The 25,622-nt window shown below is 44.0% G+C and overlaps 1 protein-coding gene across 2 annotated transcripts; it reads right to left on the reverse strand.

Annotated features, from left to right (window-relative positions):
- Nucleotides 1-13,086: 13,086 nt before the first annotated feature.
- LOC118791312 (sorting nexin-12) lies at nt 13,087-22,606 on the reverse strand. 2 transcript variants are annotated; one of them, XM_036548626.1, is made up of 6 exons: nt 22,367-22,606; nt 18,095-18,190; nt 17,573-17,697; nt 17,038-17,128; nt 16,084-16,094; nt 13,087-15,068 (listed from the first exon to the last, which is right to left on the reverse strand). In XM_036548626.1, exons 1-5 carry the CDS (start codon nt 22,529-22,531, stop codon nt 16,089-16,091), a joined length of 483 nt encoding a protein of 160 aa, XP_036404519.1. In that variant the 5' UTR covers nt 22,532-22,606; the 3' UTR covers nt 13,087-15,068; nt 16,084-16,088. The 2 variants fall into 2 exon arrangements, with proteins under 2 accessions (XP_036404519.1, XP_036404518.1); XM_036548625.1 differs by lacking the exons at nt 13,087-15,068; nt 16,084-16,094 and having other exon boundaries at nt 17,026-17,128.
- Nucleotides 22,607-25,622: the final 3,016 nt, after the last annotated feature.

Below are 25,622 nucleotides of genomic sequence, written 5' to 3' on the forward strand. Positions count from 1 at the left end.
TATTTATTGGCCCTTTTGCTTTCTAAAATATTGAAAAGTTAGTAGTGTTCTCTTCATCAATTCCACCCCCAAGTCCTGACAGAAAAGCAGGAAAAAGTGAGGGAAACATTACATTCATAACCTGCCTTTTCTTCGATACACTGATCTCAGCTCAGGGAGAGAGGGTGTACGTGGAAGCAGGGCTGAGGGGAGAAAGGAGCTTTATGGATTGCAATCGCCACTAACAGATCCTGCAGTTTCCATGACACCGAGCAAAAGGAAGAACGTCCGTTTGTGGAAAGTGGACTGCGTGGACACAGTGCCTTCTACTGGCCCAACTGTGGGACAACACGGCCAAAGTCAAGAGATGCAAAATCCCCTCCTGACCCAATGCAGTCCCGCTCAGACAGAGTTGGCTGCAAATGTGGCAATTTGAAAGTGGTGGAAAATACTGCAGGGTACATCCTTACCCCAGTCTCCATGTTAAGGGTCTGCCCCCATCACAACAGGGAACACGTATGCAGGACATGTAATAGGTAGAAGGAGCAGATCAAACCTTCTTTAAATATTCTGGCAGAGAAAGTCAACCCCTGACAATGTTGACGATTAAAGGTATGACACCAAGTCATGTTTTCGCTTTATAGAGATGTTTGGGCAAGGATACACAGAGAAACCTTTCAGATAAGAGCTTTATTCTTAAGCTCTTAGCTTTATTATATTCGTTTGCATTTAAAATCTGTTAGCATGTTAAATCTCTAGACCAGTGTTTCTCAATCCTACTCCTGGCAGCCCACTGTCCTGCATATCTTCTGTCTATCCTTGCTCTACCTACCTGACTGAACTCATCAGTGGCACTTTTGATTAGCTGAGCACACCTGATTTAATCAAGCAGCAAGGATATATAGAAGATACGCAGGACAGTGGGCCACCAGGAGAGGTTTGGAAAACACTGCTCTAGGCCATTTCAAAATGCCTACAAACATGTAGCTGAAGCAACACGTCCACAAGTTACATTAGCTCTAGTTATTGTTGTCTTAGATGTCTATAAATCAAGATTAAGTTTTGCATTTTGGACAAAAACCCCTGGCTGGCTCAAAATTAGCTTTGTCTGTATGACAGTTCTTAAGAAAATAAAATCTAACTCGGGCAGAAATTTGCAGACTTTTTCCAGATGTGGCCATTTTTCCAACATATGACCAGAAGCAACGTACGTGCCAATGCAGTGCTCACATCAGTATGTGAAAGACTGGCTTATCTGATCGCCTGAGAAAGCTGGCAACACAGCAAAGTTCAGATGCTCGTCAGCCAGTTTCCGCAAAAATCCTCTTTAATCCTGTTATACTTTTCCAGAGAAATAACAGCCACTGCTCAGAAGCAAAGGCAAGTCTTGCCAAGACACCCTCCATCTTGGCCTCCTTTTAATGACTACAAAGACACATCCAAATTCAGCTTGCAAATGGATGCTGGGGTCAGTCAGGTTCCTTCCTTCTTTTGTAATGGGTCAAAGGCGGCATTGGATGATACAGCAATCCACTCCTTGACACAGAGAATTAGTCTGCACTTCTCATTGTAAATAAGTGAAATCAAGCCACTTCAGGGGGTCATTCATTTCAGTGCAGAACACATCAAAATTGCAGGTCCACACAGGGAAATGTCTTTGAGGAACACGGACCTGCTCAGTTACTTCCATCTTGCATTTTGTTTGTGTGTGCTGGTTCCAGGGCCCCTCTGGCCTCACCTTGGTTTCCCCAGATTAACCAAATTAAACCGCAATGAGAAATCCTTTTACACCTGCTCCTCCCTCACAGAAAGCACAGGACAGAGAGCGCTAACCCCATTAGAAAACAAACCCGCTCTGTGGTCTCGCGATCACATGCATATGCCCATCTTCACTGTTCAGAGCCGTTACCGTTTCACTTGAGGATGGCGTACTATTGTGTATTCCAATACAACCAGCAGTAGTATTCAGGATACTGTGATAGCACTAGAAAAAAAATCAAACTCCACACACTTGAATACTGAAGCTCTTAGCAGTGACAGATGGCCCTTCGGCAGTTCCCAGTGACATAAGAATTCTTGACTGTGATCATACTTATGATAGCATAGACTTTACATGTATGCCAGCGCGCCCAATCCATCCAAGAATGTCAGATAATGTTGATTTAACTCAGACTTGGAACAGATGGAGAAACTTTGTTGGAGAGCCTCAATCATTTCACTGTGTGTTAATTGAGCATTGTCAGAGCCCACAAAAAAGAACATTTTTTCATAAAGTTTATTAATATTATAAACATTGACACAGAGGGAAAATACCCCAACTTTAAGAGATGCATACATGTGACAAATAACAATACTCAAAAGGTTACTGGTCAGAATAGCCCCCAGTGCACGACGTTCAGTCTTTTTCTTCTAATTTTCCCAGTCCTGCACCTCCTCAGTGCTGTGGAAGTGTGTGCCTCACAGCATCCTGAGAGAGGAGTGCGGCATAGCAGCATCTGGCAGAGATGAGCCTGCCTCTTTACCTCTCCCCGCTATCCCTGTGTATGAATGTGGCCCTCTCTAATTGTCCATCTTGTCCCGCTCCAGTTCTGAGAGAGAGAGAGAGAGAGAGAGAGAGAGAGAGAGAGAGAGAGAGAGAGAGAGAGTCAAAGTGGAGTTTGTTATTAGACTTGAGCCCCAAGGAAACAGTACACCTGGAAATGGTGGAAAAAAGCCAAAGCCGAGGAGTTGAGCTCTTGATCATTTAGCTTGGATTGTGCCGTCATCTGAATTCCATCCAAAATTGACATCACTACGTTATTAAATATTGGCTGTTAGTAACAGAAGGATGCAGGTGTTTCTGCAAGTTTACAATTCATCTGAGCCCCCTGAACAAATAAGCGCCACAAAAAGGTATTCATGCTTTCATTAAAAATAATGTGTTGTTCAGTGGGGCCGCAAACAAGCAATTCAGCGGCTAATCCACCTTAGTGCAGCCGCACTGAATTTGTTCAAAGGACATACATTAACAAAAAAAATCTGAATACAGAATGCTCCTTTCATTGGCAAAAAGACCCAGCAAACAGTGCACTTATTTCTCCAAGAACAACAATCAGAGAAAATGTAGAGGTGCTAAATAAAGATCCATATTCAGCGCATGGCTCAATCAAACCTAATGAATAGAAAGCTTGGCTGGAGCATAGGCAGCATGCACGGCAGGTCTCCAAAACCACGGAACAATGTCTAATGCAGCCCAGGCGCTGCTAAAATTTAGGATTGGTTTATTATTTGAAAATGTACTACTGGCATCTTATTTCTTATATTTAGTCCTTTGCTTCACAATTTATGAACAACTTTACAGCGTCCGCTTAAGGTTTTACGAAAGGTGATCAGTAATAAGTTAGAGCTATAGTTTTTGGACATTATTCTTAGGATGTTTGGAAGAGACACGACTGACTCAGGCTCTCAGAACCCGGAATCATAATTAACATCATAATTAAAATCATAATAATTAAAAATGATCAAAAATTATCCTGAGATATTAATCATCTGCTTTTGGGGAATGCCATGCGAGCAGAGAAGGGGAGGATACCTGCTCGTAGTCTCTCGATTTCTTGTCGATACTTTGCACAGTTCTCGCAGTCTGAAAGAAACAAGTTTGGAAGAGCTGAGGATGGCTGTGGCTACACAGACAGACACAATGCATTTTGTTGGCCTTAAAGTCAGTCTGAATTTTGACTATTTTGACTGAATTTTGATAGTCAGAGAGGATTGTAAAGGTGAGGGTGAGAGAGACTGGACAGACAGACAGAGAAACAGTGAGACAAGTCTGTACAGGTGATACATTTACAGAATTTAAAGCAGTAATCCTGTAAGGATGAGAGGGTAAGTTGTACCTGTGGCCTGACCTCCTGCACTTCTGTCAGGTAGCTGAGAGTCACCATCACAATCCCTGGTCACATCAGAGGGGGGGGCTAAAGTGCACAAAAATTAATGAGTTGGTTATATTTTCCCTCCGTCTCTCTCTCTCTCTCTTTACCTCTTTTTCCACACACAGACAGACAGACACAGTGAAAAGACATTTCACTTTTAGAAAGAGTCAAGCGTATGAGCTAAAATTTACCAGTTATTGTCAAAAGGCTACAGCAAAGGCTGATCTCTGATTTATTAATTATACTGAGAACTGTTGAACATGTATACATTTGACAGGTCACAGGATGGTCATTTTCCTAAAAGTGCATTGCACTGCTGCTGGTTTTCCACCTCTGAGGAGATAGCAGGGACACACCCCTGTTGGATTTTGTCCTAATTTTAAAAGTAAACGAACCGGACCAAAAGCGCGCTTGGAGAAAAAGCTTTATTTGGTGATGGAATCCGGCAGCATCTCTGCCTGCGAAGCTTTAACTCAAGAGAACTGTTACCGTGATCGGCCTTTTATACCATGAAACAATGGTATGTTCCCAAATGCAAAGCGGGATTCTTTGATGCTGACCGCCCCTTTGTGTGGTGATGGTTGCCAATTGCCCACTCCCGGTTGTATGCTAGACTTGATGGCTGTTGCCTGCCTTAATCAATTGCTCTTGGCTCCAACTGTAACGTGGCACCAAGAGGTGTGGAGCTTCCTTTGTATCTGTAATAAGGCCATCAGGTTAACAGTTCTCTGATTCTGAACCACGTCTGGTCAGAAGTTAGAAGCAATAATCTTACACCCCTAACTCAAGAGCACCCTCATGTTTGTTGATGAAGTAACGGCACGTACAAATATTTCGCACTAACCACATTTAACTTTAGAAATCGTGGCATTAACCTAATCCACAATGGATGTCACTTTCTCCTTTGCACTCTGAGGGCCTGGGCCCAAGGGTTTGACACGAACCATAGTCAGAAATGGCATTATTTTGACCCGTTTGGCTTGCTTCCGGTTCTGTTCATCCCTAACAGCCTTTCGGAGAAGCTCTGTAGCCTTCTCATCCACACCATGAGTCGCTTGCCATCCAGGCAGAAGCCGACTGCACGGCAGGTGGTAAGCCAGACACAGTGCCTTCAGAGACTGAGGCTAAGAAGAACAGCTTATTAAAGGGACACACTTCCAAAACAGAAAAAGGAAATTATATTACATTACTTTTATTTAGTGGATGTTCTCAACCTGAATTGAGCTGTACCTAAATGTCCAGCTGTATAAATAAGCCATTCTGGATAAGTAGCCCTGGGCAAGGGTACAACATCAGTGGCACATCTGACAATCAATCCAATAACCTCTGGGATTACAAGCCCTGCTCCTCACCACAACACTACACCGCAATGCATTAGTGCTATAACACTTTACCTCTCTCCTGTTCAGAATCAGAATCAAAGTTTTATTGTCATATGCACAGTAAAGAAACACGTTCCCTGTACAATGAAATTCTTCCTTTGCCTTCCACTTATGAGTGCCGTTAGGAGTAGAACACAAGAAAACACAAGAATTTAAGAGAGAAAAAATATAAAAAAGGTCAGAGTGTAAGAAAAAAAATAAAGGATATATAAATTAAATGTGCAAAAAAGGACATCAGTGCAGTGTAGAATGTGCAATGTTGATGCAATGTCAGTTCCATTCCATTGCACAGTTGGTTGCAGTGTGGGTGTGTATGTGTGAATGTATGCATGGGCTAGGCCGGGGAGGTGTGTATGTTGTGTCGTATTTGACTTCCTTATGCCCTGTCACCCATCACCCTTTCACAAAGGGCCCTTCTGCTAATACAGAAAGGAACGCAAGGAAAGCCAAGTCACTTATTCAAAGAGTGGAGCCAAGGTGAGCTCATCTTACCTGAAGTCCGAGCGGTGATCGTCTCACTGAGCTTTTTCACTCCTAGAAGGTGAACAGAATGGGGGGGGGGGGGGGGGTATTCAAGCAATCAGCTCCCCCTCTTTGGCATGCTTGTGAAAGACGTTTCGCAAAAGGGTTTCACGAGGCGCAACAGGCTTGCGAAAAAGATTAAAAGGGGCACATGCGCTTCCCGAATGTTATGGCGAAAAGCAAGGGTTTTGGAGAGCCGCCCACCATTTCGGGGTAAGCTCCTTACCGGCACTCTGTGGCTTTGGGAGTGGGCCTCGCCTTGCTGGGACTGGGACTCGTCTGGCTGGGACCAGGGCATCTAAAAGTCAGTGAAAAGCAAAACGATGTGTGGCTGGTATTCCACTGTTCTTCTAATGTGCACAGCTACATCCATTATGTCCAATTCTTCTTGTGTTCACAAGATTACAGGTGGGTTCTAGTAAAGATCATGACACGTCCATAGTAGTAAAATACCCTGGTAGAGCCCTTCAAGGGGATTGGGTACCCTAGGAGCACTCTGGGGGGCAACAGGCAAAGCTGTTCACCCTTCAGGGTGATCTATACAGTCCATTTCAGTATATTCTAATTCAAGGAACAAGGATGCATGATTCTGGCCCCTTTGTTTTTTCTCTCTTTTTTTTTTAAACCTGTGCTGTTCTGTCAATATTTGTATGATGAGGCAATCTCCCAGCGAGGTGCCTACTGGCATTATGTACAGATTCTCACGAAGAGCATGCTGCTTATAAATGGTCATCAGATCAAAACTACTAAATTGGAGCAGTGGTGGGACAGATTTGGTTGAGTGCGTAGCGATTGCTGCTAGGATCTTTGTTCTTGCCCTTTTGTCAATATTTATTGAAAATGGCGCCACATAGGGCTCTGCACCATGTTTCTTCCAAACACAAGGAAAATTTCTCATACCGACTTTTTTCCTTTTCGGGAATGGCAGCGTGTCATCGGCGTGGCCCCGCAGCGGTTTTTGGGACAGGGTGCGTAGTTGGGAACCCTTTCCCTTTGGCCCTGGGACATCACACCTCTGTGCACAGCCTGTTAAAGTTCATAATGTTGAAACTCACTTTAACATCAACCAACAACTAAAAATCCTCTAATCAGCCAAAAATGTTAGTTTCTGTCTCACATGATGGAGGCCAGACCAAGACAAGAACCAGAACAAAATTCAAATATTTCTTCACTGCCAAAGAAATATCAAATTCCTTCCATCTGACCATGGACAGACTAAACTAAATAGTTTAAAATGTTTAAGCAGTGCAAACATTTTTATCATTCAAAAACCTAATTTTTTTTAATACAGTCAAGTGTGGGTAACATGACATTCAGGCACTCCCCGCTCCTAACAGCCCACCGCTGGCCCCGACGCTCTGTGACGTGGAGGCTGCCGCACCCGGAGGCCGTAGGCTCAGAGAGGGCCTGCAGGAGGACGACTGCCCCAGGCCAGAGGCCCGAGCCCTTGGCAGGGCAGAGCCTGGCAGTTTGGCTTCTGCAAGAGGGTAAGACAGTTAGTCACACATATGCCAGATACTTAGAATACTAATACTTACTCCCAACTGAGAAGAGGAATGTGCAAGGTAGCGGGTGAGAGGCAGCTAGACTGACTGCACTTTCCCTTGAATGCCCACCGAGGACTTCACTTTGTCCTTGCATGTCATTCCTATAGCTATTTACCCTTAAGATGCGCTCACCTGCAAGTGAATGACGTCCAAGTCTTGATGTTGAACTAACAGAGGCCTTTAGAAAGAAAGAAAAAAAAAAAAAAAATTAAAAAGCAGGATTACACAGCATAATATTTACAAGCTTGCGGTCAATTTCATACATTTTGCATCAAGTGATAAACAGGTACTTTGTTCTAGTCCACTAGCTACAGGGCTGGGCCTGCAAGATGAGTCAAATGAATTAAACATTTGAATGCTTGTTTGTCAAATCACAGAGGGTGAAATTGTCAAACCAGAGTTTGACAGTTGTCAGGTTTACAGCTTGTGCACATTACCTCCTGCGAGCAGGACAACGTTGCGCTCTTGGGGGCCCCGCCCGTCTTCCTGCAGTTGCCAGTCAGAGCAGAGGATGGGAGGACGGTAGCTGTGATGCCCCTGGGGGCCACCGGGACCTTTGTGCGGGGGCCCAAAGACAGACGAGACGTGGAGGGCCTCGGAGTGGGGAGCTGTAATTTGGCATTGGGGCAGCTAAAGGAGGTCAAAAGGGATTTCCTGCTTGCTATATTTGAGGGGTGGGAGCTGGTGCCCTGCCCCAGTGGCAGTGGGCGAGGTTTCAGGAGAGATCTGTTGGGCAGCTTGTGGTCAATGCGAGGCGGCTGCCGGTCTCGGGAAGCAGTAGCACCAGAGTTGGCCCCGCTCGCGCTGACCGCATCCTCTTCAGAGCACGTGGATATGGCGCTTATCATGGAGAGCCTTCTCTGCTCGTCCAAGATGGACAAGCCCTCACGGGAAAAGTTGAAGACCTTGAGCTCGATGAGCGGGGTGGAGGTCCCGGGAACCTTACCCTTCATTTCGAATGTGCTGTCCAGGCTCCACGATTCCAGGCTTCCGCTCGGCTCCTTTATCACGCTGTGGCTGAGCAAGCTCTCGGAACCTTCCATCATCCGTCCCTGCGCCCCGTCTCCACCCTCCCCGATACAGACGGGGTTGGCCTCCTGGCTGGGCTGTTTATCAAAGGTGTGGTTCGTCACGTTCGCCTTTGCGCTGGCCTCCGCCTCAGGTTCGGCAGAGCGCCAATCGCCTTCCTGAAACGTTGAATTCAGCCTGGATGCTGGTTCACCTGCCCGGACCGGCCCGATCTCGAAAGTTCCGTTCTGTGACTCCTGCAGTCCTCCTGTGCTCAATCCCGTTTCGGATGAAGAGGTAGCGGACTTCGTCAGGTCCACGGTCAGATTGGAAGCAGCCATAGGCTGGCCTGTCTGCAGCTTGAAGGCACCGCTCTTCGACTCGATCCCCTCCGAGCCATCCCACGTCTGGGCAGCACACGCTTCCAAGTCAGTGATTAGCCTGGACTTGAGTGCATCTGCCTCAGGCAAGGACCCTGCTGTTATATTTGGGCCCAGCCTAGACGCCGAATCTTCTGTTGCATCTGCAACATAAGAAAAGGTCTCTGCCAAACCCCGAGTAACCTCACTCCCGTGGGGGCATGAAACATCATACATGCGGTCAAGTGAAGCCCTCGAGCTTGCTTTGGAACCCTTGCCCTTCTCTGCCTTGGCGCTCTGCACCTCTGCTGCATCTCTCTCCAGGGGCAGACAGGGTAGGCCGACCACAGACCCCACCGAGAGCTCCACCTCTGCCTCAGGGCAGGAAAACTCCATGGTGAAATCCAGGCTGTTCCAGTCAGGTGGGGGCTCTGCCTCAATGCTGTACTTGGCCATGGGGCTCGCGCTTTGCCCAGAACCAGCGCCTTCTACGGCTCGCGAGGATTTTTCACAATGGTACCTGTGGATATTGTTAATCATATTGGTGCACTTTTCGACAAAGGACCCTGGATTAGTGAGAAATTTCCTCTGTCTTTCTACGTTGGGGGACAGCTCCAGTAGAGGGGACAGACCCCGGTTGCCACCCAGGCGCAGGTGTTCTCCCGTAGCCACACTCGTTCCTGTCGTCAGCTTCACCTGGCCCGGCGGGCGCAGGGAGCCCTCGGTGCCGCCCCGTGCCTGCACAGGGACACGCAGCAGTCCACACCAGGGAGCCTTTTTTGCAGCAGGGCTTTGACTTTCAGCAGCCCCTCCCTCCCCATCTACTCCAGGCTGAACTCCGCCCGCATTCCCAGGCGAATACAGCCCAGGCACGGGCCTGCAAGTGGGCCGACAAGTCAGCGGGCCCGAGTCCCTGTTCACGGTCACACTTGAACTCAGAGGCATTTCACCTTGGCCACTGTCCTTGCAGGAGTGTTGGACGCAGTACAACAAGAAACTGCCAAAGGTTCCTGGAGCCTCTCAGAGCCCTACAAATCTGGTGGGACTGAGTGTCCCTGCTTAACTGCTGAAAGGAACTGCTGTTGTTTCAGAGCAAGACCTGAGCTGTGCTGTGCTGGAGTCAGGATACTGCAAGCTCTCCTCCTAGGCAGCCTAGGAGATGGGACAGAAAACATTAAAGGTCAATTATATGTGGGTTTACAGTAATGCTTTATGCACATACATTTCCAAGTATTTTTGATTCCTCTGTCCCACAGTATCGTTAAACTGGTTCCTTCTACAGTCAAAGAGCCATAAGTTTGCTTAGTGGGTTTAAGACTCGATTCACTACTTGTCACCAAATTGTTCACTATGAGAGATTGTTCGAAATGAGAATAAAGATACTGTTACAATCTTAACACATTTATATCCTAGACTAGCTTGTGGCTAAGCGATGAACTGACCGTCACATTCAGATCAAACCCAGCTGAGCAAATGAAAATGCATCTATATAGAGATATTCACTATCCGTTAGCGGAACAGGATGGACAGCTGAACTGAATACAGCGGTTTCTCGTTTGTGTAACCAAAATGGACCTCACTAAATCTTAAGACATTGCTAGCAAACAAGCGAAACCAATTATCAGTGAGAGTACATGTCGAGAGCAGAACTTACCACCTCTTTAGTTTCAAAAATGAAGTGTTTTAAAACGTCTGCATTATTTCGTTACAGACAACGGATTATAAAAATGTTAGCCAACTTGACACAAACGCCCTGGAGCTTCTCAGATCAGGTTTCACTGAAGACAGCCAGAAAAGTATAAAACCCATCAGTGAATTGGTACAGCTTGTGGACGTTTACCGTTTGTCAGCTAGGTGACTAAAGAAGTTGCTTTGGTTTGTGAGACACCTCCAACCAACTCCCTTGCTAGCGCATCCATCCACCAACCACACCTCTCCTCGGCTAAGTAGCCAGCAGCTAGCTAGTAAAAATGCTTTCAACAGAAGGGAAATACTAAATATTAGGTAGATAGATAATACTTAATTGTGTCAACAGTAGCTATTGCATTGAAAAGTTTTATCTACCAGATGTCAAATTTCCGAGCGTAGAAACAAAGTGCCTATATTTGTTTGGGGAACGACATCTGCCAGCTCAGCATAGGCTAAGTTTGATAAAGTAAGCCACGACCGGTGAGTTTAAAAACTCTGCCCGTTCATTCGCCTATTAGAGAATAGGGATTGGCCACAGCCGGTCAAGGTAATAACGCCGACCTGTTCCAAACAGTTAACGGGTGATTTAATAAATCCTCGATCGGAGACGTAGTGGCCAGTAACAATGCACATTTGGCATTGTTACTGACATTGACATTTTTTTTTCTGCTGCGACCTGTCAAAATTGTCCCTCTATAGATTGTATATTGTATACATTGGCGTTATATGTTCAATGTCAGCGTTATATGTTCAAACTCGCTGAACTAGCTGGTTGAGGATTGTTTCTGGTGTGAAATTCACTTGGAATGCAAAACTGGGGTCAGTCCTGGAGTGATTTACTTGCCATCTAACTGTGCAAAGGAACAGTCATGTTGCCTGCGACGACAAGCAGCATTACGTCACACCAGATCTGAAACGCGAATGACGACCTCGCCTCTGAAGACAAATATGGACAAAATAGTTGAAAAAAAAGGTGTCAATGACTGAGAGGGATTCTGGAAGATGTGATGCGTTCATTAGAGCATCTCGTTGCAGTGTTAATGATAGACCACCTGTGAAATATGTGACATGTTACTTTCCTGGGCGCAATTTACAAATGAGAATGAAGGGGGCGTGACCGCGGAACAATACTTGGGCATGAGTATGACATATAAATCGCTCTATTGTTGATATATTGGTAATATAAAGTGTATTACCTTAAGAAATTTGTAACCAAAATGCTTACACAGATAATCAAAATCATTTTTGTTGTTGAATGTTAAGATTGTTTTAATTTTCTGCTTTAATTTTGTTAATTCTGCTGACTTCTCGGAGATTGTTATAATGCTCTTCTTTGAACAGCTTGTGGTCTTGTCACTGCTTGTGCCAATTTACAGCAAGATCACAAATACCCTCTGTTGGCTTCAAACAGTTCTCTACATTGGAGAACTGGACACTAAGCAACCCACTGGAGCACTAAGCACCCCACGCAGAGCACAGACAGCCTTTGTGACGTTTGTGGATGGCTTTCCACATGTTCCTCACGGTTGTCCTATGGCAACAAATGTGTCATCCATGTGCTGAAATGTACATTGATTAATCAATGAGTCCTCTGTTGTATCTTTGCTACTTTACCTTAAACTGGTTGGTAGAGGAATACATATATTATATGGAAAAAAAACACAGTTCCTTAATTTTTCTTGGGTGTCATAGATTTTCTACACTCCTGTGGAAAAATGCACTGAAAAAGGCTTCCAGCACCAAAAACGTTTGGCAATGGTGCCATCACTCTGGTGCTATAAAGAAACTCTACCAAGGCGATCTCTGTTTTCCAACAGAGATGTGCGTGATATGGTTAGCCTAAAACAACTCGTGCACAACAGATGCACTTTACCACTTGCCTGCTCTGGAGAGGTTTTAAGATATAGGATTTGTTGTCATGGCAAAGAGATGGGCTACAATTTGGTGAAATTTCACGAAACCACAGTCAATTTGCTAAAAATATTTTGGAAAGCTAGCCTGCCTATTCTGTAGTCCTGCTTTGCGAAATAATCACACCCACTAGGTGTCTTGGCTGCTTGGAGCTACCACCCCAAACACATATAATTTAGGTTGAGTATTTATTTTACATTTACATTTATTCATTTGGCAGACGCTTTTATCCAAAGCGACTTACATAGGTTACAGTATTTTACAATGTTATCCATTTATACAGCTGGATATTTATTGAGGCAATTGTGGGTTAAGTACCTTGCCCAAGGGTACAGCAGCAATGTCCCAGCGGGGATCGAACCGGCAACCTTTCGGTTACGGGTCCTGCTCCTTAACCACTATGCTACACTGTGCCAGCCATAATTGAATGTCAGAAACAGTATGATTTCCTTAGCAGAAAGGCACCAACGGTGAAGTGTGAGGTTTCAATCATAGCAACCCCACAGATCTGCTACCATACAATTTCACGGGCTGATCATGGCACCAGGTTATGTGTGAAGAAAAAGCACACCTTTTGAATTAACAGAACAGAGAACATCCATTCTAAGAGCAAACAAACTATAGTTCAGAGCCCAGATTTTCAGTTATCACATAATTATCAGGGTCATGAATGGAATCCAAACATGGCAGTTAAAATAGCCTCTCCAAGAACTGTTTGAGTAATTCATTTATTTCCTCAATACATTTCAGTGCATCACAGAAATGGTAACACACCGTGCAGACTGCAACAATTTTATTGGTGGGATCTGACACAGCAAAGCAAATTTTCAGACACTCAAACCAGAAGAAGAATCATACAAGTTGACGAGTAAACAAGGTCTTGAAGGAGCATCATAAAAAAGTTAACATGGAAGAAACATGCAGTACAAAGAATGCAGAGATTAACCAAGCACAATTTAAACGTTTTTTTTTTCCTTAAGACAGGGACAACCAGCTCTTTATTGGTTTTCACAGTGGTTTAAAATGAACATGGATATCTGACAGCAGATCTGAAACAAAGCCCAGACTACAATTTACAGCAGTTACATACATGTAAAGATGCAAAACAATTATAAAAAAATAATAATATGGTAAAAGCATATTAATATAAAATATTCACTTTTGCTATTTGAGAGTAAATGCAGAAAAGTGGATGGGAAGGTTCAGGAAGACATGGTCCATTTACTGGAGTTTTTTCTATGGTTATCCCCACATTAACAGCACTGTCCCAAATGTGGGCGAGGGCTCACAAGTGTGCCTGTGTCGGCACCAAAGGGCAAATTTTAAGCTACCCCTGTGACTGGGGAAAAACAGATGTGGGTGTGCACGGCTAACCTTTTAGTGGCATTTGGGACTGGTACCAATTTCAACTGCTGGAGGTAAGCAGATGTTCCACAATCGAGACTTGGCAATGGATGCCTCAGAACTGAGCGGGGTCTTTAATACGATGAGTGGTTTCGATTATTATCAGGTCCTGTTTTAAAACATTGACGAGGCTTTGCGATGTTCAAAGGCGGGATGTCAAACGGAATGTACAGAAAGCAAACAGATGGAGACAGTGTCCTGATACCTCCCCCCCTTCCTCCAAATAGGTACAAGATAGATATGCAAGTTCAATCTAAGGTACATTAATCCAACTAGAAACACAGAGACATGGTTTGGCCTCTTTCCATCTGTGGTTATTTAGCCCACTTAACTCCTGTTATGTGTTACCATAATTTAGGTGGCAGTGTGGTGTTGTGGTTAAGAAGCCAGACTTCTAAACCAAAGGCTGCAGTTTTCATTGCTAGGTGAAGCACAGCAGCGGTACCCTTAGGCCAGGTGCTTACCCAGAACTACTACAGTAACTATCAGCCAGAATAAATGGATAATGTGGATAATACGCACAAGACGACCTACGCAATTGGCCAAACAGAAGCGTGTCTGATAAGCAGATAACCTAACGTGATGCAAATCGGCTGGGCAGTCATTTGAGCTGTGCATTGCTTTTCACACGTCGCTGGTGGCTAATTTGCTCTACAGAGAAATGAGGCGGAGGATTAGCAAACAGCGCCGCTTAAGGTACAGGTGCTGTGAGTAGATGTGGCGTAGTGCGCACACACGAGTATATTCTACTCCAAAGTCAGGACAAACTCGATCGCCCGGGTGCCCAGAGCCGGCCTGTGTAACTGACCGTGGACACGCGCACAAACAGAGCAGGATAAGGGAGTGGCAAACTGTCAGAGAGAAGAGAGGAGAACCGCCAGAAAGGTGGGGGGCACGGAGGGTGACTCAACAATGTGGAAACCTGACTTGATGCAAACTAACAGTCTCGGAATAATAATGACAAAGGGGGAAAAAAAGATCAAGTCAGCAGAATGTTCTCCCCCCCCCACCCCACCCATCCAACAGAATGCAACTTTTCCTAGCCAGTGCACAGCTGGCAAGTCGGGAGGCACCGGTTCAAGCTGCAGGTCTGCCACGGTGGCACATGCGCTCTGCTGCTGCATCCCCAGAAATATAGATATATATGTACACGTTATTTACATGAGGGTACAGAGAGAGAGAGAGAGAGAGAGAGAGAGAGAGCGTGAGAGGGAGCGGGAGGGAGCTGGGTGCAGCTGGTGGGGTCATCTGGGGCTGTGGCAGCGTGGCTTTATCGTAGCGGGACGATAAAACCGGCAGCCGGAGGGGGGGCGGGGGCGTGGGTGGAGCGTGTCCCGCGTCTCCGCATCACTGGCGCTAGATTCACAAAACGAAATCAAATTGTAAAAGGGAGTTCACACTTTCACCTGATCTGAATCAGAGCTGGGTTACTGGGTTAGTCCCCGCCCCCCTTTCCCATGCAAATCAATTCTTTAGACATTGGAAAATGATGGACTACAAGCTGAGATTTAAGCGATGACCAGCAAATCGCTCAGTCAGAACCAACCAACTGCTTCTGCTTTGCAGATCACGGGTATTAATTTTTTTCTGTCATCTGTTATGACTGAAAAACGCAAAAATGCTGCTGTAAGAAGCTTGTGGGACACTCAGATATGATCATTTATGGTTAGCCCTTGACTGAGCACTGTTCACTGGATATCCTCAAGGCCAATAAAACAGTTTGGTAGATTTTCCTGAAGATTTTTTTTCATCATCACTATCATCATTATTCATGATGCCTCTGAACCTCTCACACATGAGCCATTTTTATCCACAACGCCTGAACCTATACTATACTATACTAGCTTTGCACAGATTGTTTTTGCCATAGGTGAATAAAATATGGCTCTAAATTCTGGCAGAAACTTAAGTTCCTAAAACATTTGCCATGACGTGACCTCAGAAATGATGATGATGATGATGATGAAGATGGTGAAGACAACATGAACAACAGTACAGGCTTGAAGGGGCTCCCCATGTGCAAGGTTGATCTGTACCCCGCAGTATAGAGGTAGTCCCTTACGCCACAAGGCAGGGGTTAACCAATCAAAATCATCACCAACTGGCAGAGATTTGACCGAACATGCAGCCAAGGCATGCCAGCCGCTACATTTCCAGTACATGTACTGGCAAGAAATGGAGAAAGAAGGGAGATGCCAACAGGAGCAAGGAGAACCAGTGTAAAGGCAAAGCAAAGGAAGACAAACAAAGTTAAGTGAATGTATGATTCCCAAAAATGTACCCCTATCCCCAAATCTGAAATTACTGTCCATGCAACAGTAGGGCTGCCAGAGCTTATTAATATAATGATAATAAAAAAACACAAACTTACTTCAATCATACCTAAAAAAAAAGGTGGGAAGAAGATATGTGATCAAGTAACCAGTGATACAGAAACAAGCGCCCTTCCCCTTTCCAATCACTGCATTGTGAGGTCACAACGCTTTCCTAATTTGGTCATGCACTCCAATCGCCCCCACTGCACCCAGCCACACACTATTTTTCATTTTCTTTCTTTCTTTTTTTTTTTTTTTTTTTACAATCTTATATACAGAAACATATCATACACATATTTGTACACATACAAACTGAGAGACATTAAAAATACAGCAAATAATTTTGGTCCGATTTTTCTTGAATATAAATAAAAACAGACCGACTTCTAGGCAGAAAAAAAATGAACATAACATTCATTTTCTAACCATTGTGAAATTATAGACTGCTAAATACAAGGGGGCTACATTTTTTTCTTGAGAACAACTTCAATGTGTTGGTACCAGTAATGCTCACACCCAACATGGCCTCAGCACAACAACAGTAATCTCTCTCAGTGAAATCATCTTTCACTCAGTGAGAAGAGCTGCATTCAGATCAGCAAGAGCATGTGGTTGTTGATCCAAATGCCATTCATAGAATCCAGGTATACATGTATGGGGCCCAGAATAATTGTGGTTGCATTTCTAAAGCCTCTCAGTATACATACACACCCCAAGGTAATGTTTCTGATAAGCAGACGAAAACATTAATTCAAATTAAAAAAAAAGAACTTCAAAAAGTCTAGAAATGAAAGCAGTCTCTATGCTTCACGCAGCGATATAGACATATATATTTATATTTATATTTCTTAGTGTAAAAATAAATGTTATTCTCCTTTCAGTGGTGGAAGGGTGGCTTGGATGAAAACGGCAAAAGAACAACCCCCCCCCCTCCCTCCCTCCCTCCCCCCCATGAGCCCCACCCCTCCCCTTGGGCGACGCCCCTCCCCCCCCAACCCCTACTGGCGTACTTTTCCAGGGATGTAGTTTCGGTCGATGCTCTCCTCCTGTAGGAACATGTGCAAGCAGCGTTCGTTCTGGGCCAATGGGTGACCTGCAATCCTGTACGGGGGCGAGAACAGAGAGAGGGGGCGCATCCGTTCAGGTCAGAGCCACACTCAACACCCAATGGGCAGGCGGGGAACCGCCACCCCTAAACCCGGGAGTGGTCGAGCTTCCCCATGTTTGCTAAGTAGCAAAGCACAGCGCGTGGGGCAGCAGAACAGGGACCGCGACCTTGCTTCCTTGTGAATGGTGCGGCTGAGCTGGGCCACGGAGTGCTGGAACCCCAACAATGCAGACGGCATCACCATGCAAACATGGTTCCGCTTGACTGGCCAAGTGGGGGCTGTGGTAAAGTTTCAAACTCCTGTGATTCCCCGCAACGCGTGCAGCTGCTCCTCACAGAGCTGAACTTTCCTGGGTGCCCTCAGGGACGGGGTGAGGGGCTTCCGCAGCTGAGTGCGGGTGTAAAGCAGGGCAGGGCGGGGCCGGGCCGAGCCTTACCTGTTGATGAACTGCTCCAGGCCGACCCGCCGCTCCTCGATGAAGGACTCTTCGAAGATGCCCTCGTCTCCTCGGAAGGGCAGCTGCCTCTTCAGGGCTTTCCCAGGGAGGGGGGGCACCACGATCTGCGGACAGAGACAAACAGCAGTCTTAGGCGTGCCATCACCACGACCTCCCTCGCACACTATTTCGGGCATGAAGGAGACAGGCAACTGACGGAGGACTCCTTTTCATACCAGCTTACCACGAGAGTCAAGCATTTCCAAATGTTTTTCTCTCTGACTGCTATGACAAGCCATATCATATATTCCAAATGTATTTCTCAACATGGGTTATTAACTAAACATTGTTTCTGCCATTTTCATATGTGCCCATGTGCCTGTACCCATGTTATTTTTCACCAGGGTGTGCTGGTCTAGAATTCAAACATTCAGGACACTAACAGAGACTGACAGTAAGACCTTTCTTTAAAAGTTTTCTTTAATCTTCGCATTGTTGCATTGCATTTTGTAAGTCTCTTACCTTGCTATCTCTCTCCAGCTCATTCTTTAGCCATTCAAAGTCACTGTACCTTCTCCGCACACACGACTCTTTCAGCTTGAAGATGGGAAGATTTGTCTGCAAATCAAAAAGCAAAAACAAATCAATAATAAATACTTCCCTGTTACACTTCCCCTTTAATTACATAACCAAGAACTTGGTACAAAGAGCACAATCATGGAACCACTAGTGCAACTCACAGAGGCTTTTCTGATTGAGTAATTAAACTGCACATCACCGACAAGGCCTTATCTACAAGCGAGCAGTCAGGGTTATTCCCACAAATGCAATATTCAAGGAGGAAAATAAAGCCACGCTACTGGCCACACTGTAACAGAATGGCAAAGCTTGCTTACAAGGCTAAAACCAAAAAAGTGGTCTTCACAAACCCCATGGAGAAAGATTTGCTGACACATCTTGCATTTCCCCCTATTTCTACACACTGAAATCATCCTTGTGCACCAGATGCACTTCGATAGCCTCATGGTCTGCGGTACCACAGCTTCTGCCCCGCAAAAGGGTTTTCGATTTCCCCATTCACTCAAATGAAAGTGCTGGATGGTAGTAAGGCCCATTGGCATCACTGACTGGACGTGGAGGACTAGGTTCCAGAATTCCTCAGCAGTTCTGAACACTCAGTCCACACACGTTGCTCTTTAATACGTATCATGAATCACACTACATTTAATTTCTGACCAAGGTCTCCTTTACATTAAGAAGGAATGGCACTGGATGGGGATTGTCACAACTGACGCTACAGCGCTTAGCGCTTACAGAGTTTATAGAAAAGTGCATGGTAATTTAAATGCATTAACATTACTGACACTATTTTTATTTAATGTTACAATGACTGGCCTGGGAGCGTTGTTAGCCTGGTCTGACACTGTTACTCATTTAAATTGAATGGATACACATATGTTCTATTATGTTGGAAGTCGCTCTGGATAAGAGCGTCTGCTAAATGCATGCAATGTAATGTAATGGCAATGCTCCACTAGTAATGTGCTGCACCATTACTGATTGTAAAGAATACCATGCATATAACGGTTGATAGAATGTCTCGGCTCGCTGCAGTGAGTGTGCCTGTGTCACTTTCTACCGGGTACCCTGGTTTCAGCCCACAATACAAAGACATTAAATTGCTGGAAAAGGGCACCAGCGAAAGGACTAAATGTACATGAATGTGTGCAAGTGTGAGTGCGTGTGCGAGCGAGCATGCGTGTGCATGTGTGTACAGGTACGTCTGCATGTTCGCAGGAACAGGCTAACATCTTGTATGTGACGCAGTCCCGCTTTGCGCCTGCAGGGATGTGGCTCCGCCTTGCTGCGGCCCCTCAGGATAACGCGGTTACCAAAAGCACACTGCTGGATGTCTTAAAATAACCTCAGAAAGCCCCTATCTACATTTACTTGCAGATGTAGCACAAGGTGCACATGTAACAAGGCCACTTCCTCATTCCCCAGGCCTCGGGCATGTTCCTGCTGATGCTGTGGGTGTCTCCACTGCACCACAAGTTGACTTGGTCCTGCTCCCCTCGATCTAAATCACTCCTTTACTCCACTCAACTGTCATCCTGTGTGTAACCTACCTTGCCACGTACATATTATTCATTTACATGGCTACGTATGTTCTGATGTTGAGCACCTTGCGCAAAGGAAAAATAGCAGTGGCACCTGTAGGCTTCAAACTTGCAGCCCTGTGTACGAACTGAGTTCCTTCACCATTTGGTCACGCCGTTGCCCATGTCATCTAGGGAGCACTGCCAAAGCAGAGGTACTTACAGTTTATGTCAAAACACAGTTTCCGGGAGCAAGTGAATCATTCCGTGTGATAATGGGCATACTTTGGCAGGGCATGTGTCATGTGGAGATTCCAATATGTCCTAGGGTTACAAGTAACATCACCTATCACTTTTGAGATACGGTTAACTGAAGTATTCACTTTCGTGACTACACAGACAAAAACCCAAAACATGGCACAGTCAGTCCTAGCATCAAATTAAAGCTCTTGGTTTGCCCAAAATATATGTTTTGTTTTTGAGGTTTCTTGAACATGTATATATGAAAATTTCATATATATACGATTATGAATATTTACACAATACTGTAAATATTTGCAAGGTATTCAACAAACTAGTGTATGGACACAGAACATTTCAGAGTTGGACCTCCTTCACTCAGAGATACTGTGCTTATTACAATGGTGGAAGGTTCTCCGAAGAGAATACTGTGTCATCAATTCTTGGACGAGAACGACTGATCTGTTCCTGCTAGATGCAGGAAGCTGAAGTTTTCCGGAAAACATTCCAGCACACAGCCAAACCCCCTTTCCCCCACCACATTGCACTGTGACAAATGTATGTGCCATCGTTTTAAAAAAAAAATCCGACAGGGTCACGCCAAAATTGCTCACAATTTTCACGTAACAACCCACGTTGTTGAGTGCTGACATGGAACCCGGCAGGGAAATGATACGTGTGTAAGCAGAAGCCGACGACATTCCTCCTCCCTAAACCCTGAGCGAAGGAAGTGCGTATGAGACTTTCACCCTACTCTCGCTCTTGAGGTACCACCTCCTACAGTACGGCTCCATCCCCGTTACGTCCCCCAGGAAAAACTGGGAGGTAATAAAGGGCTGTAGTTAAAAGTAATCAGCTTTTTGACACAGCCCACGACTGTCTCTGAATGTCGGTTCAAACGAACACCTCTCTAGCACTGCTTCTCCTGCATCGCAGCCCCCACCAGCCCAAAATAACGGGCACTGGATCTCGTACGCACCTACACTTACAACTTACATTAAAATTAAATGCATGCACGTTTTGACAAACCTCGGCAAACCTCTTACAGATATTCACCTAGCCCAACACATGAAGCACTAGGAAAGAGATATGCCTTAACTGGAAAAAGTTGTTCAAATCTCAGCTCTGTCTTTAATCTTTTTCACGAAAGACCACGGGATGAAAGAATACCCCGGAAGTTGAGCTTTCACTCAAGTAAGATCTCAATGGAAACTGTTTACATGGGCTCAATATCTCTAATTTAACAAGTTGTGTAGCTAAATACCCCTTCACTATTACTACGTACAAGAATGGATTGCCAAAAATCTGCACATTAACTAGCTAGCTCGACAGCTACCGTTGTCAGCTCGCTACAGCACTATCAGGCCTTATGCTAGTCAGCTAAGCACAGAGCGAATCTAAGCACAGAAAATGTTACATTTACATGTCATATTTGACATATCGCATGTTTCCATCAAAATAACCAATATATTCTGATTCAGATAGTTAAGTAAACAGTGTTAACGTTAGGCAAGGAAAACATAGCAGGTAGCTAGTTCTTGCGGCTTTTCACCGAGGACGTATCTCCAAAGATGTGCAAAACACCATCACTCAAGATTAATCTACACCATTAGCTAGTAAGTTAGGTAGCTAGGTAAATATGGCCAGCTTGCTAACTACTACTATCTGGCAAATATGATCACACCAATATTAGCTACCCGGCTATACAGACAATAACTTCAGTCAACGCAGTTTTAATATAACTTGACCTGGCAACCATGTTTTCCATAAGATAACTAGCTAGCTAGCAAATCAGTGCTCCCAAAATTTGTCATGAATCGGAAACCAGGAAATCGGCATAGCCACCTATAAAGGATTTATCTTGCTTGTAAGACTGCTAATTATGTCAACATTCACCTCAACTACCCTCACCACAGACGACCGCAAACAAGTTAGTGTTACGATCTAGACCTCACGTCCTAGCTACCTCGCTCAGAAAGATCTTTCTAGATTCCTCCGGCGGTGTCCCGCTTGCTAACTAGCTAACATAACAGCCATCAATAGCGCAGTCATTCATTCTCATATTGATAAACGGAGTTCCTGATTCAGAGCCCATGGCGTTAGCTCGCTAACTTCATTACCGACCAGCCAGATAGCGATCTAGAAGCGTCATTAGCTGCTAGCCAGCTAACATTAGCCATCGAAAACAAGCCAGCTCGCTAGCCAATTCCTTCATTCTTATTTTTTACGTTAATGTCAACTACATTAGCTTGCTAGCTGTACATTTACAACAGATGACATACGATCGTCATATCATTTGCTTTTTTCAGGAATAGCTCAATGAACACTTGGACTTTTTCATGAAACCACTCCCAGTCCCTGCCCTTGTTTTCCTGACCGTTTTATACCTACTCTCTTCTTTCCCCCGTATTCAGGCCCGACCTAAATCCTCGGCCTTGATTTCTCCACCACTCACCCGCATTCGCACTTCGTATGTTGTAAATCGGTTCCGGCCAACTCCGATAGTCTGTGGGTCGTACACATCGATTTCGAGGAAATTACTGGGGGGACCATAAGCATCTGTTAGGTCCTGGGGTTTTGAGTTCAACCGGCGAGTGTCGGCAACAGTGGCTTCAGACATTTTTCACCCTCCGATCTGCCTTGAGTCAACGTCGGAATCCAGACGGCGAATTCAAGGTGCACCTTCCACAGCCAATAGAAATTGTGCAACCGCACTAGTTTTTCCCCGTCCCCTTTTCTGACAAAAGAATATGTCAACCAATAGTTGCTGACAGTATCAAACACATCTTAGCCAATAATAACTAGCTATGTATTATTATTATTATTATTATTATTATGTACAATTGAAGTCTGTCAGGGTCTTTGTTTTGTTTTTTTACCAATGTTGACATTTGTACTAGTGGAACCATTTGAGGTAACACTTGGCAACCAATTAGTCCCTACCTGAAAGTATGCCCCCTAGACATTTGTGTGAAAAACTTGTTCAACGGTTCAAAAACTGGTATCTAATTAACACCTAGCTGTGTTGTATATCTCCAAAAAATATCAACAGCACATATGTTTCAACACATAGACATTTCAGAAAGATAGTAATAATACAAATAATCTGTCATTGATTGGCTAACTAATGGATAAAAAACATCTTAATACACTTTGCACAACTATTCATCACTTAGCTAGGTACCTAACTCACTAAACTCTGACAGGCAAATAGGCAGGCCACAGATGCATGTACAGAGCCAAAGTCAACTCTGGGCATACATATATCCTGGTTGTACCACTGCCACTTACTTTTTCCATTTGTTTGTGTCCAAGGTTTTGAACTGGGGGAAAAACAGGTAACTACTAATTGCTCATTTTAATATACTATATTATTACAGTATCCTATGCTGTACTGGCCAGCCAGTCCCCCCTCCCCCACCCACACACACACACACACACACACACACACACACACACACACACACACACACCAATAGTTACTTTAGCTATTGTAACTAGCGAATGTCCTGTAATAATACTACATTAACACTATGAAAAACCTTATCATTTCTAATCAGCATATAGTTACTCATATCATTGAGTATATAAACCTGCTTCCATACAGGGGTACAATAAACTTGCATCTTGGCATCAAGATTAAAGATTCAAGAGATTTTATTGCCATTTGCACAGGTACAGGAGAGTACAGGTGCATTGGAATTTTTGTGCGTGGCTCCCTGAGTCAGCTTTTTTGTAAAACAACAGACAAATAAAGGCAAATTAAACAAAAAATAGCAGCAAAATATGAAATAAGAAAAGAACCACCTGTATATATATAAAAAATAGAAGAATACACACTATAAATAAAAAAATAAATACACACTGTGCATACTATATACAAATACACACTACGACTTATTGCAGGGAGGAAAAAACCTGGCAACCATGTTTTTCAGGTGAGAGGAAAATATATTTATACAAGAATTTAGGGTATTTGTGTAATTAATGTCTGTAGTAATAAACTGGTTGATAAGGAAGATTAATTACAAAACCACTGGTCCAAAGTAACATTTCTGTTTCTATAACTGATATCTCCACTGTAGCATATAATACATATTCTGTATGTTAAGAACACGTTAAGAGGTGACCAGCTCATGAATGATTGCCTGTGAACATATGCACATTTTTTTAAAAGCTTATCTTTATCTAGAGAAACATTTTTTATTTTGGAATTTCTAATGATGAGAAAAGGTGTGATATGGTGACTCCCTAAACGAGGTAAAAGCCTCGTGATCTAATATAAAAAGCTGAAAAGACAGGTAAAAACTATGATTAAATTATTACAAATTTAAATATAAGCCCATTGCATATCATAAATAATTAGCTTGTGCTAGCTAGGTGAACAAGTTGCCAAAAATACCACTTTAGCCAGATCTGGAAAGCTACCTAGATACACAATTTAACCTTACACATAGTTAAGTATTTATGTAGTTAACACAGAAGTTGAATTGATTATATCAAAAATAGACGTTAAACACAGTCTGCCTTACTACTGTTAGTAAACTGAAATTTTACTCACTTTTCAGGTGGAGTCACTTTAACAAAGAATTTACAATTTAGGATTCCTTCCACTGTCTCTAATCTGGTTAGTTCAAACTTCGTAAACTCCGCTTCATGACCGCCCTCTAACTGTGCACCTTTACCACTGATCTGACTTTTCCTCTCCACAACTGATCCTGGATCAGATGCAAAATGGTACACTAGATGGCCGGAAAAGGGTTCACCTCAGTGCACGTGTATATGAAAACGCGAACAGCTGCGCTTGTTGATTAATCATTATATGGCATGTAGCTAACAGCTACTCTTAATACTGTACTGGCAATGTCGTTTGCATACAGCCGACGCCGTATGATGCAATAAGCAGGCTTTCAGACTTCACTCGATCATATTCCGCCTCACACCGGTCAAGGGAGTTCCAAGTAAGCCATTCTCGTGTTGTGGCTTAGGAGTTGCATCATGCGGCTGTGCTTCCGCCACTCATTCTCCCTCCCCAGTTCAAAGTTCAACGGCATGAATTGCATTAGGGGAGTTGTGTTTTTTTTTTTTTTTTTTTCATCGAAGACGTTGTCCATTAAGTTTCCAATAAGCTTATAGGCTTAGTTATTACTTTATAAATGCTTACTGTTATTATTACTTTATAATACACGTTATACACTTTATAAAAAAAAAACTTAAAGGGCTCATTTTCCCAGAAAATATTGATGTGTGTGAATTTGAAATCCCCGTGTTCTCAAAATATAACTGCACTAATTACGCGATGGGTCGCAGGTAAAATTAACCATGTGTTTTTCTTATGTTTATGGTGCAATTCTCTTGCAGCTGGATGCGAGGAACCCAGTTATTTCTTATTTGCTGGAGATCTGACAGAATCCACCACACCTATGTGTCCCAAGGGTGAAACGCTATTTTGAGAATACATAAACATCACGGAGTAGACTGGTGCCAAGCTAATGTTTTCACATTTCAAGTATTTCAAAATCATTCACATTCTTTTTCAGTCACAAAACAGTCAGTTCGTCAAAGGTTTTAAATAATATGTGATAAAATAAACATGTCTTTGCACAGGGACTTCTAACCTGTGATAGTCACAAGTTCGCTAGACGTTTAAGTCCTACCTAAGTAGGCTAGCTATTAAGGAAATCTAATTTATTATGTCATGAAGTGTCTAG

The sequence above is a fragment of the Megalops cyprinoides genome, chromosome 16 (assembly GCF_013368585.1).
Source record: "Megalops cyprinoides isolate fMegCyp1 chromosome 16, fMegCyp1.pri, whole genome shotgun sequence".
Lineage (NCBI taxonomy): Eukaryota > Metazoa > Chordata > Actinopteri > Elopiformes > Megalopidae > Megalops > Megalops cyprinoides.

Excerpts from the sequence above, each read along its gene's own strand:
- LOC118791312 (XM_036548625.1), bottom strand. The coding sequence starts at position 22,531 with ATGTCTGAAGCCACTGTTGCCGACACTCGCCGGTTGAACTCAAAACCC. Across the intron at positions 18,191-22,366 it reads CATACGAAGTGCGAATGCGG|ACAAATCTTCCCATCTTCAA; the intron begins GTGAGTGGTGGA and ends TTTGATTTGCAG. Across the intron at positions 17,129-17,572 it reads CTGGAGCAGTTCATCAACAG|GATTGCAGGTCACCCATTGG; the intron begins GTAAGGCTCGGC and ends GCCCCCGTACAG.